Below are 16,550 nucleotides of genomic sequence, written 5' to 3'. Positions count from 1 at the left end.
CGTCCATATAACGTTATATGAATGTTGAAACAACGTTGTGTGCCAGCTGGGAGGTCAAAATTTTCAATATTTCATCATCAATAAGTATTTATCTTTTCGTTATTTATGTTAAAGGTTTTGTTTTTACATAAGTGTTTCCGTTTCATATCAGACACATATTTTATATCAGAACAGTGTCTTGCTATTGTTATATTATGCTGATACAAGCAAAAAATGTATTTCTTTTCCTCTCTCTAGCCAATCTTGCTCCACATCCGTGTCAATCCAATATCAAAAAGCTTGTGAATCAAAATTGATGAGTAAGCAAATAATATCACTCTTATTTAAAAACAAAACCTTTAAGGGATGAAGTGATTAAAGGGTTGAAACTTTATAAAAAGCAAAATGGCTGCAAATAAATGTTAAGTAAAATATGTAACTAATGACAAATATTAAAAATTAAAGTTAAACATACCTTTTGACAAGTTCAAAATAACTGATCTTCTTCTGTCTTTGAATGTGTTAGCAATCTGTGTTCACAATTTACTCTTTGCTTCTTATGCTTGTGAATGGTTTTAAACCTACTAAACCCTCTTTTTATACTGAATTTCTTAGGGCCTAGTGCCTAGTTTCTTCCTTCCCAAAAAGTACTTATGAAAATATAGGAAATATTTAATAGGGATGTACTTACTAACCTATTAAGGAAGAGTTTTTTTCATTTTTTACATTTAATTGTTCTTAACGAGTTGCCCACTTCCTTGTGATGAGTCTGTAGCTTTTGAGACTGAGCTGGCACACAACGTTGTTTCAACGTTCACCTAACGTTATATGGACGTTGTGAACGTTAGATAAACATTGAAACAACGTTGTGTGCCAGCTTTTGAGACTGAGGTAGGACTGAAGTGAAACTTTGCCACTTTACTCATCCAATAGATGAGTCAATTAAAGAGTTTTTCATGCGATACTCTTTTATAAATGGGCTTTAAAAAAAGAAAAGCGTTAAGGCTTGGGGACACGAGAAGTTTTTTTCGCGTTGGTGCAATGCGCCATGCTCTATTCCACCAACACAAGAAAAAAAGTGCGTATCCCACGGTTTCTTTTTTTGTTTCAACGGACAAAAAGTGAGCAGGGAAATACCCAAAAGACACGCTAATTATGTTCCTGGGACAATGGAGCAAAATTGATTCGAATCAATTTTCCTCCATTGACCCAGAGACAAAAGTGAGATTTCACTTTTACTGATAGAAAGAAAAATGGGGTGGAGACACGAGAAAGCGTTTCAGGTTGGTGGGAAGGAGCATGTTGCATTGCACACGCGCGAAAAAAATCTTCTTGTGTCCCCAAAGAATCTTTTTTGCTTTGAGAGAACTTGACAAATTCTATCAAAACGGCTGACAAAAAGGTCGTTTGTAACACACCCTTCAATAAATATTCTGACTTTTGTCATTCTGTAGTCTGTGTCATCTTGTCATAAAAGGAAGCTTCTTTAATGTATACGTTATAAGAACATAAGGCTTCGATGGCCAAAATGTTAAGAACAAGTTAAGAACATTTTAAGGCTTCGCAGGCTCTAAAACACCGAATTTCTTAGGAAAATGGACAAAAATACTCATCAAATGGCGAAAATAAGAACATGTTAAGAACTTTTTTATGTTTAAAACTCAAAAATTTAAGAACATCCTAAGGCTTCAAAAATTTTGGATGTTCTTACAAAAAAAACGTGTACTCGACTCAAAATGTTTCACCGGAAATATCAAATTAAGTATAATGGCTATAACTCATTTCCTCTATAATGTTCCTGAAAAGTGAAAGCTAAGCGCTTTCTAATGCTCTCCCTGAAGTCTTCCGTCCTTTCAACGTCAATCAAATATTATACAATTTTGCAACACTTACTCCTATTAAACATTCCTCGGATAAAAAATTGATGAATTCTGACGAGAAACTGGAACTTCCCATTTAGCCTAGTTAACTAAGCCCATATTCACAAGGCTAAGACACACGGCTAATGGTAATATAGCATTTTCAGCGCTTTAAAGATTTCTTATATTCGCGGATTTTAAGTTTGCCTTGAAATATTAGTTACATAGTTATTCAGTCACAACTTACCATCAGATTTATCCTTCTAGTGACTGAATCAAATTAGCTTAGATTTCAAGGCTACTTTCCATTCTCCATTGTTGGAAAGCTAGTAAAAAGGCTAACATTTAGTATAGTGGTATTGGGTTTTTAAGCCAGGTGTCCACTGGAATAATAGTTTTCTGCACATGTTTAATCCCCACAAACAACATACATTTAGCAGAGACTTTTTTCTCAAATTAGCGGCTCCAAATCTTTTTTGGTCTGTTCGGACCCAAATAAAACAAATCTGAGATATTTTTTGATTTTTTCAATTTTTGACGGTTCTCCGGTCTTTTTTATGCCCAAAATAGGCCAATTTCAGGATTTTTTGCCTGAATAAAATACCTAGAACCTGTTCTGTTAGTGTTACCACCCTCAAGTTGGGCTTAAAATATTCCTTGGAAAAAACTAGGATTAGAATGTAGCAATTATATACCTCTACCATATATACAGTAGAATGGATAATGCCATTACTATAAAACCACGACAACCCCACCTAGAAAAAGAGGTGCGTAGATTATCAGTTCGGACAAAGGGGGCCAGCTCTGTGTCCAAAATAATTTGAGATTTTCCGAATCCTTTCTCAATGTAAATTAGGTTAAAAAACTTAAAATTGTCATAGTTTAACTTTTCAAATTTTGACTATAGTTGTTCAAAAGTTTGAAGCTTTTGAAGATAACAGTTAAGGTTTGGAGACACGAGAAGTTTTTTTCGCGTTGGTGCAATGCAAAAGACACACTGATTTTGTGCCTGGGACAAAAGTGAGAGACATACAAATGTTATTAAAAGTGTTGTCGATTTCCCTTTTATTGATAGAAAGAAAAATGGGGTAGAGACATGAGAAAGCGTTTCAGGTTGGTGGGATGGAGCATGTTGTATTGCACCAACGCGGAAAAAACTTCTCGTGTCCCCAAGCCTATTTATTTCAATCAAATTGAGTCATGTTGAAAAGAAGCCTACAATTCATTACATTGCCTGAAAATTGGACTAGCATGAAACCAACTCTGTGTCACAGGAAAAATTCCTAGGTTATGGATAAATGTTTATCTCCAGATGTGGAAATCTAGATTTTCCCTGACCAACCCCTACTAGGGAAAGTGCAACAGCTCCCTAGTTATGGAAATGAAATTTCCCGAGCTTATGACTACCTAGGGATGTTCAATTTCCCTATTATTGAAAAGTGCTTTTCTCGAACTGACCCTTCACGGAAGCATTGCAATACAATAACCACGTCGAAAAATGTATAGAAATAATCGGGATTTGAAAATGAAATTGCATTTAAAAACACCAATCAAGAAGAAGTCGAAGGGATACATCAGTTAGAATCATAAAGACATATTCAACAATTTTTGCCAAGTTCATGACCAGGCCAATTTATGTTTAGGTACGCAAGCATCGACATTGATGCTAACTGAAATCTGGAAAAAAGTCATTGATGCCGATAGACAGAAATTCGGGGTCATTACTTGGACCTTTCTAAAGCATTCGATCGTATTTCTCACGATCTTTTACTCGCAAAGATGGAAGGAAGTCTAATGCTTCAGCACAAATGCTATTAAATTCATTGAAAATTACCTTACTTATAGAAAACAAAGGACTAGAATAGAAGACAGTTATATTACTTGGTATAACATTTCAGTAGGGGATCTATCCTTGGGCCATTACTTTTCAACATATGATATACCTAAGAGATTTTTTCTATTTTCTAAACGATACGGTTCTAAATTATACTGATGAGACAACACCATTTTATTGCTAACAACATCGATAACGAATTAAGTATATCAATTCAAGATCAGCGGGTTTCAAATAGCAACACATCTAAGATATTAGGAATAACTTTTGAAAACCATCTCACATTCGAAAATTACATCGAACAACGATGCAAAAAGGCAAGTTAAAAGATATAAGTGCTTTAGCGAGAATAGTCCCTCATATGAATCAATCTAAACGACAAAAACTAATGAGTGCATTTTTCAAAAGTCAGTTTAACTATTGTCCGTTAGTTTGGATGTTTCATAGCCGCCACCTAGAAAATAAGATGAACGATGCTTAAAACTAGTCTTCCCTGAAGAATATTTGAGTTCTGAAACATTTTGAAGAACTTCCAGAGAAAGACAATTCAGTAACTGTGAGGGGTCTTGGCCCTTTGCCCCCTCCAAGGGTGGCGCGGGTCCTGCTTAAATCTGGTAGCATTCTAAGATTTTCCAAAACCCCTTTTATCATCTTTTGCAAATAGTGTAAAAAATTACTAAGGACTCGTAACTGTTCTCATTTAGAATTAAGACTTTCTCATTAAAAACGCTCTCGTTAGATGCAGTGTTTGCACAAAAAAAGTTAAAATAACAAAATAAATAGTTTGAAAAAGATTATTTTGGGTGGTGACATTTTCTCGGGATCGAAATTTCGAATGTGTGCGGAGTAACAACAACAGTTTATTGTACTTGTGATGGTCAACTTTCTTTGAGCACAATTCTTCGACAATTCAATTCTTTGTTTGCGTGTAATTTTAAACGACTATACACTCTTTTTTTATAAGAATACACTTTATAAGAATGTCCATGATGAAAATGGCCAAAAAGCTAAGAATATGCTAAGAATATCACCATCATGGAATTTTGCTACTGAAGCAGCTAAGAATGCCATTTTAAGAGCCTTTTTAATTATCCCTAAGTAAGGCTCATTCCTTTTACAAAAGTGCCATTTTATGCTTGAGTCGTATGTACTAAATGTTAAATCTAAAGTCTGTCCAGATATAATTGGCAGTGGAAACAAGAATGCCTGTAACTTTTGATAGTCAAATATAATTATGAAAATTTTTTTTGTTTGTTTTAGAGAATCAAAAGCGCTATATTTGAATGTATTTTTGGTTGAAAAATTCGCGATTTTTAGCGGTTTAATTTGCGATTGTAAAAATTGAGCTTTTTTTCTACTTATGCTATAACATTCATTTTTACACCAGTGGTAAATCAGCCTAAGGTAAAGAAGGTTGTCAAATTTCAAAGCAAACAGAAAAGTCCTTCGGAAGATATGGGACCCGAAATACCCCTTGGTAGCACTTTTCTGTGAAATATCAAATCTCCAACTTATTACTAAAAACGGGGGTAGTGATATGATTGACGAAACAGTTTTTCGATCATAACACATTTTACAATCTCTTTAATGACCTCATAGCCAAAATGTGTTTAGTGTATTGGGAATTAGCAAAGTTCTTTAATGACTTAAAAATAACAAAGGCAATATAAGTTCATGCTTATCCTTTCAATAAAAACAATTATACTGTATGATTTCACTTCGTTTCGAAATAATCAATGATACCAATAATACCAATGCACCAACACTTAACATTTTCCAACTTTTAATTGTACTGTTCAAAAAAGATGACATAGCCCCCGTTTTTAGTAATAAGTTGGAGATTTGATATTTCACAGAAAAGTGCTACCAAGGGGTATTTCGGGTCCCATATCTTCCGAAGGACTTTTCTGTTTGCTTTGAAATTTGACAACCTTCTTTACCTTAGGCTGATTTACCACTGGTGTAAAAATGAATGTTATAGCATAAGTAGAAAAAAAGCTCAATTTTTGCAATCGCAAATTAAACCGCTAAAAATCGCGAATTTTTCAACCAAAAATACATTCAAATATGGCGCTTTTGATTCTCTAAAACAAGCATAATTAATTTCCATAATTATATTTGACTATCAAAAGTTACAGGCATTCTTGTTTCCACTGCCAATTATATCTGGACAGACTTTAGTATGAATTAGGATCCTAACCTAAGAATGTGCTGTAAGAATATTTTAGGATGATTTTCCCAAAAATGTTAAGAATATCCATGATGAAATGGATTTACACCATTCTTATAAAAAAAAGCGTGTATTTTGGTTCTGCTTCGGTTTTGGCCTCTTACAGATGCTGAATCAAGCTGAATTATAACATTTGAAATATTCAAAAAAAAAGAGATAGTGTACTCTATCCTTTGCGTTGAAAATTTTCTTTTCATTGCTAAAAGTCAATAACTTGACTTTTGGTAAATAGTTTGGCAAATCGATTTAGAAGTTTTGCTCAGTATCAAAGGAGACCATAGGCTAAATATTTCCAATCATCTTGTTTATCCTTAACGATTCAAAAATTATGCCTTTTACAGAAGCGCCAGAAGATCTATTAAATAAATAAAGCACGAAGATATTTCGCCAGCTTTCCTTGGGCACGAAATTCACAGCAATGTTCAGCTCATATGCATGTCATCTTTTAAAAGAGTCTAAAAAGGGGATGATCTTGATAAGCTATGGAGTTCTTACATAATTGTAAAAATCTCAACAATAACCATTGACAAATTTTATGTCGAATATTATTGCCCTGCGGTTAAGTGTCTTTTATTAAGATTTTAAACCTTTTGATTCTCTATTCCGTGGTTGACTATACTCCATCTTTGAGGGCTACTTTGAACCTTTTTTTGCTTGATTCTTATCTTAAAAGTTATTTGTCAGATTTTTTTAAAGCATATTAAAGCGAAAGTCATAATATCTCATACAAAGTATATAATATTTTGTAGAAAGAAGTAACATCAATGTCAAATACAGTTTAAAGTAAATAGCAATTCGATTTGGTTTTAATGCTCAAATTTTTCTAATTCTGTGATTATTGACCAGTTTTTTGTTTTCTCTGATTATTCTATTGGGCTCTTCCAGAATATGTCCGTACATAGGGTGTGAGGATATATAGTTTCCGGGGGTAAATTTGCTTTGTTTGAGGATAATCTTGAACGTCCAGGGGGTCAACTGATGCTTTTCCGGGGGGCTAGACCTGCTGTCCGGGGGAGTCAAAAGTCACAATGTCCGGGAGGGGGGATTCCCAAGAAATGTTATATCCTCCACCCCCCATATTCAATTTTTTTCTGGAAAAGGCTATTGTATTTAGTAGAGTTTCATGTTTTGATTGGACTCTACCTGTTCTAATTATAGAAAAATTCGAATTATAGAAAATCTTTTTACAAGGTCCACCCCCCCCCCACCATGGCGGAATTGAGATTTTGATTTTAACTATTAAAGATCCTCCCTCTCGAACCTCGAATACACCTATTAGCTCTAAATCATGGGGATACTATGGATTTGGGGTTTCTTGAAATGATGATTAATGTCTCGTATGTGCACCAATTTTAAAATTCAAGACCACAGTCTCCTTTTAATACCATTACATATTTTTTTATAAGCAACCCCGATTTTCGGCTCAGATCATCTGGGGTTGCTAAGTATTTTGAGCCAAAAATGACTAGCAACCTCAAAAAGTTTTGCTTTTTATCTCATTTTATGTCCAAAATATAAGTATATACGAATACCATGGTTAAACATTCTAATGTCGAATAGTTGCCGAAAATGCCTCTTTTTTAGGTATTTCTGGTTGCTTTCCCGGTTCATGCTCAGTTTCAGGGCTAGGTTAATAAGGCCAAATTTGTGCAAGAACTCGTCTTAAATCATATGTTCAATCCCTAATAACCGTTACGACCTGATTGAAGTGTTTTGTTGTATCATTTACGGGTGCCGGGACTTAGGGTCGGTATTTATTGGGAAAAGAGGGTACGGAAATGTCCGGTTGGTACAAATAAATATTCGAGGGTATTTCTGTTAAACTTTGATTTCATTTTCAGCATTTGAAAAAGTTTTAAAAGAATAAAATTCTTTCACAAATTTATTAGAAAATATAATGGACCCTGGTTAAAGTTATAGTAATCTATTTTGTACTGCTTTGTGTTTGGTTTAAAGTTGGTTGATTTGCTTCAATTGAAATTACCAGAATTGTTTAATATTCAGAATTTGATTGAATCCAGTTGTAGTTGACGTACATTGGTCAAATTGGGTTATTAGCCTAGCTATTGATATAAAGGATAACCAGGTATTTTGGCAAAAAACAGAACTGTTCTTGAGGTTCTAATTGAATTGGACAGCCTTATTAATTGAAGAACTCTGAGATTTCCGATAGCCGGGATATTTCTCATCTGTTAAACTAACATTAATGAATTACTTCTATTAAAATTAGTTTTTGATTTGATTTTGGATTTGTTGGTCCTATGAAATTTTTCATGAACATGGATGGTTTGAACATCTGCCAAGAATTGGAACAACTTACCGAACTTCGTGAAACTATAGTAAGTTGTTTTTGTTGTTGTATATCTAGCTCTATAGAACAGTTAGAACTCATATTATTTGGTTAATATTGTAAAAAGATTGTATATCTGAAGGCGGGAAGGAACTAGAATTCACCTTTTTAACATTAATTTTGCCATAAATCAATCCGAACAATTACTACTACTTTAAGAGCAGAAAAAACTTTCGCGTGCAGAAAAAACTTTCGCGTGCAGAAACTGTCGTGAGGTTGCAAAATCAGGAAATCTCACGAATTTAGCGGATAAGACTTTTGCGAATTTTACAATGCGATAAAAATGCACAAAAACTGAAGTATAAAATAGAAAAAAAAGTGTACTTTTCCCGGAAAAAGAGCAGAAATCGCGAAAGTTTCTGCCCTTAAAGTACTCCGATATACCCTTTCGTAATGATGTAACACAGAAAAATATTTTGTGAATTAATATATCATTTCTCAAATTTTTCTCTTTGAAATAATTATTTGATAATTTTGATTGGCTGTCTCATTTAATGGTTAAGTACGCACGCGCGTGGCTACACGTGCTTGTACTGCGAAAGCTATTATCGATTCTCCACTTGGTTTAATTGGAAATAATTGCCATGTAATAAACCTTTTTCGTTTGGTATAAGAACCAGGTGCAGTTCAATTTTAGAACAATGACTTTGTATTAGCGTGCTTTTAGACGAGTGAAATACAGGGTGTCCCTAATTAAAGTATCGAGTCGAAACACAACTATGAGTAGAAAGTTTTATGTGCGTGTTCACAAAATTGTATTTTAAGCTCTCCCTCTTTTTTCTTTGTCGTTACGATTAATTTATACGTTGTAACTACCTTTTGTAATAAGCCTGTGTGATGGAGAACGTTCTTATATTTTAGCGATAACACACACAAACTTTTCTACTCAATCGCATGTTCAAACTCGATACTTTAATTAGGGACACCCTGTATGGCGGCAGTAGGCTGCTGGCATCCACTAACGGATTCGTGCTTCTATACCACCTTTGGATGCGATTCAGACTATGGCGGGAGTAAAATATGGGAGAGTAAGAGTTGAGTACGGGGAGGAAAAAGCGCTGGTGAGAGGATACTTTTTTGACCCCATTTGCCGACAAAACCTTCTTTCCTACGTGATCTTCGTCCCAAACAAGATGTTGGCCAGTTTAATGTTATTTTTGTTAAAGTCCAAATTAGTAATGAAAACTTTCAAATATATTTAATACAATGTATAGCAATGCGCCCTCCCGGTTATTACCATAATGGCTTTATGGCAACTCCTGAACTTGGGCACAGGATGTATGGTTACACATTTTGTGGATTGCATTGTGGAGTCACAAGAGTGCTCAAACTGCGAGCAGCGAGCAATGCATAATGCAAATATTGAGCGTCTTAAATGAAGACTCTATATAAATATATTTGATACTTATATTTGTACAACAGAAATCAAAGTAAGTTGTCCTTTGCACCGTAGAAAGCTTTGTGGCCGGCAAAACAATTGAATACGTTGCCTTTTAGGTTCCATCTAATGGTAAAACTGGCTTGAATAATAATTTTTGGTAGCTCAGAAGATAACATGACAGTAAATTCTGTATATTTCAAAGTAAAACTAGGTCAAGTTTAGATAAAGCTTAAAATATGCAGCTTACATAACACGACGATCTAAAATCTTACAATTACATAATACAGATTGATATCTATAAGATTTTATTTTTACTTTTCATATGACTTATTATAGGTTTAAAAGTTTGGTTTTAAGTACTTTATAAGACAGAGGATAAACGTCTATTATCAATGGACACTATAACGTAATACCAAAAAGAATTGTACTATCAAATGCAAATACAATTGTTTTAGTGTTTAGTTTTGGTATATCCGGTGTCTCTTTCCAAGACCTTAGACAGCATCGGACAATAGGCTTGGATGACTCAATGTTATAATGAAGTGTATACCAAAAGAAATAAGATCATCCTAAGGCTTTGAGAAAACTAATAATGCAACTTCTAAAGAAAATTCAGACCAAAATCACCCAAAATTTATGAAAATAAGAATATTTAAAGGAAGGATTTTTAAAAATCAAAAAGTTAAGAACAGCCATGGTTTCAAAGAAATTTGACGTTTTCATATAAAAAGTGAAAACGTACAATATGATACAATGACAGCCGAAAAAGTGTTCATTGAAAAATCACGTTTCGGGAAATTCGCCTGGTGGCTGACTTTGAGCTTATAGCGAAAGCTTTTATCCCATTGTATTTTCTAGATATTGAATTCAATTTTTTCTGAAAATGTTACTTCACTTCAAATGAGTGATATTGCCTTAGCAGCTGACACAAAATACATCAGATGTAAGTTTTACTCAACATCTGTCGAGATTTACAGCAAAATGAAAGTTACACAAAGTGTCGAAACATATTGTTTTAACTGTTTCCACAATATTATGCATTCAAGATGAAGTCGGATTTTATTGAAGTTCATATCTAAAGATCTTTTTGAAACAAAGAGTCGAAATAGCCTTAGAATTGAAGATTTTCTTCTTTTTTGCTTATTTATATCAACATCCTTTTATTTGCAAGGGTCAAGATTTTTCTTTGCATAATTTAAATGTCGTTTTCTTTTGTTTAGCTATTAGCGGAACTAATCCATTTAAAAGATTGTAAATGATAAGGGGAAATAAAATAACCCTTTTTATTAAATCAACTGAATTATAAACACTGGGAACTTTAACTCCAACGGGTCCATTTCATATTATAAGCAACAAAACGGTTGATTATTTTAATTTTGTCTGGAATTTCTAATCAGAACTAATATCTTGTAAATGGCATATTTACTATACAACGCTAATTTGAACAATTTTTAAAAGAATGAGGGTTAAAAAATTCTAAATTACGCTATAGATTTCACCGAGGACTTTTCAGCCAAATATTTTGCCGACTGGATGTTTCTTATTAAAAAAACCGGGTACACGCGCACTTCTTTCGATTTGTTGAAAAAGTCTGTTTTTGTATTTCTCACATCTTCTCTCAAAATTTTATTGTTCTATTTTATTTCTTTTTTGTTCACTATTAATCAATTTTTCTTTAATCTGTTAAAAATTAACGTTCAATTATATTCATGGAAACACGTGCTTGACTACTCAATAAGTCTTTTAAGATTTGCCATCGTTCTTTGTAATTTTCGAAAAATAATCTTTGCTGATATTTTTATAAGAACATAAGTTCAATATTCTTTGAAATATTTTATATAAAAATTCTAAAAATTTTAAAGAAATTTAAGAAAAATATCAGAATTTTAATTTCTATGTTTCTTCACTACCAAGCTAGATTTTTGAAAAATTTTCTGAAATTCTTGATTTTCCCTTTTCCGCGATTTTTCAAAATTATTCTAACAAAACAATTATTCTTATAAAATTTAAATGTGCTTATAATTGATACCCCTTGTTCAAAAACAGTTACAGACTGTCTGTCTGTCTCAGAAACCACTGGACTTTCCAGGGGGTCTTTTATATCATTAAAAGCCGCTTAAAAAGGGGATCTTTACCCCCGGCTGTAATTAATGTGAATGTGATTGAATGGAAGCGCTTTTGAAATCTGTCGAGTGGCTGTGCCGGGGGTATTTTGACGTCACGAGTGTGTTCCCCTTTTCTTTCTTTGTGTATTTCTTTTTCTAATATTTTGTTGAAAATTTTGAACAAAAAAAAATAAAAATCGTATCTTCTCTTGAAAAAATATTGTACGCGATTTTCATCTGATTTTTTAAATGTTGAAAAATTCTTAATCACTAGATAATTGTTTGTTTTAAAGATGGAGGGTTTTTGATGACGAAAATTGCTGATGATTGCAAAATTGTTAAGAGAAGATTATGAACAGTATTGGATAGAATTTTGTTGTCTTTTAATTGATTAAAACTATTGAAAGATTTTGAGTTGCAACTTCAAATTTGGACATTGTTTATTACCAGTACTACCAGCAAGAGAATTCTTGTTTTTTACTGCTTTCCAACACTCAAATGAATGTAAGATTTAATCGAATGGAAATTGCTTTCTGATACTCAAATACATTGGTTTATCACCCAGTCACAACACTCACAACACTCACAACACTCACAACACAACATCTTTGTTGAAAAACACATCCAGTCAAACATCAATCTTTGTTTTTTTTTGTAATGACGAAATTGATCAGTCCACGAGGAGAATGTATAACAACAACCACTATTGTTCATCATCCTCCATTATCACCGCGTAGATTCCCTTTTCAATTAACCAATCGGAAAAAGGTAAGGCAACAGTCTACGTAGTAGCAGTCTGTTCCTCTAAAGAATCCTGCATTTTAACACGCATGCGTAATTTGTCGTTCTTTAAACCATATGATAATCATTGAATACCGTAGAGATGGTACAGTCATTTTCGGTCGAAATTGTGAATGGGGACAGTTGTCGTTCTTTTTTGTCTATTTTTAGTAAATGCAGGATTCTTTAGCTAAACCCCCTCTAGATAGCTCTAGCCTTTAAGGTCTCAGGAGTAGGAGATTTATGCTAAGGAGCGTACGAACGCGAAATTAGTATAATAATCGCTTGACTTTGATCGAGTCTAAAATACTTATATCCGGATGGAGAGCGATAAGTCTAAAGAAGCGAAAACCCCTATGTGCGCGTTGAGTAGATAAAGGTTTGAATCATTTTTAATTCTCTTACGGACTGCAATAAATTACTGTGCGAGACCTATTGTAAGCCATTCGATAGGTCATTGTGGTGCATTGGAAAAAAGGTAAAAATCGAACGAAAGTTTCGGAATATATAATTGGCAGCTTTTCATCATGAAATCCTTTATTTGAGCAGCTATAAAAGGTGGAATGAAGGAGCTATGATTGGGTATAGTAGGTTAATGACACACCATTCATTATGTACACCCATTTCGATCTCACCTTTAATGGAAAATCTGGATTTTTTCATCATCATTAGTAAGTGTTATTCTAAGAACAGTTAAAACAAAACATGCTCCTTGTTTGTATTACTTGAAGTTTACTGCGAAAGCAAACAATAAAAGAGTAACACAAAATGCGGATATGTTTTGTGTCGAGTGTTTAATCAATTTGAATTATTCTAGATGAGCTGGTTTTTTTTTCAAAGAATGCTTTCAAAAAGTTTATTTTATTATAATTCGCATTCATGGTATACTGTAGATAATCACTCAGCTTTTAAATTGATACAAGAATTACTTTCGGGTGTAAATATTTAATTTTTCGATCTCATATATTTGTTTGTTATTCATCAATAAGTGTTTTCCTACGTTTTGTGAATACTGAATGTTTTTCTTTTCGCTCACGAGTTCAAAACGGCGTAAAGTCAGTCCCCCATAAAGACATTTGACAAATTTGGGTAACCAACAAAACCAACAAAAGCAGGCGCCAGAAACATCCTAGCTGGGAGACCCGACTTCTTTGTCTGTGTGGTTTTTAAAAAAATATCAAAGTATAGACACAGTATAGTACTACATAATGTGTCTCGTTTCCTTGCAATTCCTACCAAATTTCAAACAGCTTCAAGGCCTGAATGATTCCCATTTAGCATACACGCTTTTCTTTTATAAGAATACACTTTATCAGTATGTCCATGATGAAAATAACCAAAAAATTAAGAATATGGTAAGAATATCACCATCATGGAATTTAGCAACTACACGTTTTTTTTTTATAAGAACAAACTATATAAGAACATAAGGCTTCGAGGCCCAAAAATTTAAGAACATTCTAAGAACATTCTAAGGCTTTGGAGACTTAAAAACATGCATTTTCTTAAGAAATTACATCAAAATGCTCAAAAAATGCTGAAAATAAGAACATTTTAAGAACATTTTTAGGCTTCAAATCCAAAAAACTAAGAACATCCGAAGGCTTCGAAAATTGTTGACGTTCTTATAAAAAAAAAACGTGTAAACCTAAGAATGCCATTTTAATGCATTTTAACCTGTAGATTGCCAATTTCGACCTTAACCTGAATTTTTTTGGATCATTTTCGCCAAAAAGTTAAGAATATCCATGATGAAATGAAAAAACACCATTCTTATAAAAAAGAAAGCGTGTACTTAGCCTATTTTAGCAAACATTTTTATTATAAGAATATTCAAATTTTTTGAAATTTCCAGACATTTTTAACTAGTTTTTAGCCTGAAGATGTTCTTAAACTGATCTCATTTTCACCATTTATTTTTTTTTCGCAAAGCCTTAAAATGTTCTTAACTTGTTTTTAATTGCCAACACTCAGTTTGATAGAGAACTACTAAACTGAGGACTGAAGTGAGATTCGAACTCACGACTTTCGCATTCCTAGTGCAACTGCTCTACCGACTGAGCTATCCAGTCCACACTGGGAGCAATTTCGGGAAGAGTGTGGGGTTTTGGTTTTGTTCTTAATGTTTTGGCCATTAAAGCATTATGACCTTGTATAGTTTGTTCTTATAAAAAATGTGTATTTTACAAAAAAAAACATTGCTATATTTTGACCTTAGAAAGCTTTGGTGCTCTTCTTGAGTATACTATTTGACCATTTATGGTTAATACAGAAAGTGTTACATCGTTTATCAAACAGATTATTTGCTTTGTTTAGATTCTCTGTTTCAACTAAAACAGTACACGTTTTTGTTTTATTAGAACACCTAAAATTTGGCTGAGCCTGGATGTGCTTATTTTTTTTAGCAATTTTCAGCCTAAAATGTTCTTAAATGCGTTCTTAATTTTTCAGACTACTCTAAATCGACAATATGATACAAAGTAAAGAGCACTTAAATTTGGCAAAATTTGGATAATATTTGACTCTCGAATTTTGAAGATCCACCCCTAAATTCGGTTAAAACTGCTTAAAAAGGGGAAAAAATTGTAGTTTCTTGTCATTTTTCCAAACTGAGGCTGGGCATGTTCTTAAGATGTTCTTAATTTTTCGACGAATTTCAGCCTATATGTTCTTATAAACTAGGTTCTAATAAAAAAAAAAACGTGTAATTGTTTCCACAGGCGCCGCGGCAGTAGGGGCCTTGGCCCGACCACATTTTTTCAAAGCAAAAAAAAATAACCTCAAAACAGACCTGTTTTAGGCGATCTAGAAGGACTAAAATTCAAAAAATTTCACCCGTCGTCCCCAACCGCTGGCGCCTCCTTAGTCAGTACAGTTTCTCGTGGCCCTATCACTTTCAAAGTGGAGCCGCGGCCCCTGTTCCATTGTTCTGATCGTAAGAGAAATTTCAAAATAAAGTTTTGACCTCATTTCCTAGTAGATTCTGATTACTCCACGCTTTCACGTATTAACTCTAAAGACCATCATGACAATCCACCAAACGAAATTTTACACATCTTGAGAAAACGGCTCAAAAAAAGTTCTTCAAGAGGTTTTTTCTTTATCAAAATTAGATTACAGAACTACTGAAATTCAATATTTCATATGGAATATTTGACCTTTTTAGCATGTGGGACTCGTTTTTCAAAAGTTTTGCCAAAATTTGCGATAAAAGTGACCCTGAATGGGACTGAAATTCAAAAATGTTCTCAAATGTTCTACTTTTTCCCCAGATTTTTCTAAAAAGGCACCTTACGAGGGACTGATTTTTCTATTTTGGTGTTTTTGCGAACCTAAAAGGGACTCGTGGCGATTAAAAAAGGTACCCTGACCAGTGGCGCATCCCCGTAACCCATTTTGCCCTAGTAGCTACTACCCCGGGCTGGAAAGTTTGGACGGAATCCTCAGGTAAAAGAATACTTCTGAAAACCCATTGCAACACACATTAGCCATTTGTGCACTAAGATATCACGAGAAAGCAGTATATAATCCAAAAATAGATTCTTTTACTCTATTTTACCCCTTTTTAGCAATAACCAATAAATTTAAACCACATTCAAATGTATATAAACCTCCAAGAAAATGGTTCTCAAAGGGTTCTTAATTTAGAGAACTTTGACACCCCGTGGAGTTTATATGCAAAGTCTTTTTTCTTGAGATGAGCCTAGATTTATACTTTATAGAAAGATCTCTTATTATCATTTATTTTTAAACTCTAAAATTATAATTTTCATACTTTTATATCAAGCCCTTTGTTGTATACTTTTAAGGGTTAAAAGAGGTCCATGAAAAGAAGGGAGAAATTTAAAGTAAAAGGTTACTTAGCTTAACACCTGCTTTTAATAAAGGATTTGTCGTATACTGTATGTACTCTAACTTATTCCCAATTTAAATACAATGTACACTAAGAAGTTGGAAAACTCAAGCATGTTTCGCAAATAAAGGAATCTATCATTCCTGTTATGTCAAGGTTATTGTTTTGTATTAGATGGG

At 33.5% G+C, this 16,550-nt stretch overlaps 1 protein-coding gene and 1 non-coding gene across 4 annotated transcripts in view; one reads left to right on the top strand and one right to left on the bottom strand.

The window, feature by feature from the left end:
* The window catches only part of LOC136802378 (serine/threonine-protein kinase PLK1-like), a 40,444-nt gene that overhangs the window by 4,581 nt on the left and 19,313 nt on the right, over positions 1-16,550 (top strand). The window contains exons 1-2 of one of the 3 annotated variants that reach the window (XM_067059109.1): positions 11,938-12,242; positions 12,304-12,506. The exons of 1 other annotated variant lie outside the window; for it this stretch is intronic. In XM_067059109.1, coding sequence (XP_066915210.1) covers positions 12,396-12,506 — 111 coding nt within the window. In that variant the 5' untranslated portion in view covers positions 11,938-12,242; positions 12,304-12,395. Of the gene's footprint in view, positions 1-7,812; positions 8,242-11,937; positions 12,243-12,303; positions 12,507-16,550 lie in introns of those variants that run through there. One more of the 3 variants, XM_067059112.1, reaches the window with a different exon arrangement.
* On the bottom strand, positions 14,517-14,590 carry Trnap-agg (transfer RNA proline (anticodon AGG)). Its single transcript has one exon. It is a non-coding gene; the product is annotated as a tRNA-Pro (tRNA).

This window comes from Clytia hemisphaerica, unplaced genomic scaffold (genome assembly GCF_902728285.1).
Source record: "Clytia hemisphaerica strain Z4C2 unplaced genomic scaffold, Clytia hemisphaerica genome assembly, whole genome shotgun sequence".
Taxonomy (NCBI): domain Eukaryota; kingdom Metazoa; phylum Cnidaria; class Hydrozoa; order Leptothecata; family Clytiidae; genus Clytia; species Clytia hemisphaerica.
The sequence above is the reverse complement of the archived record's forward strand: the minus strand, read 5'-3'. Positions and strand labels throughout refer to the sequence as shown.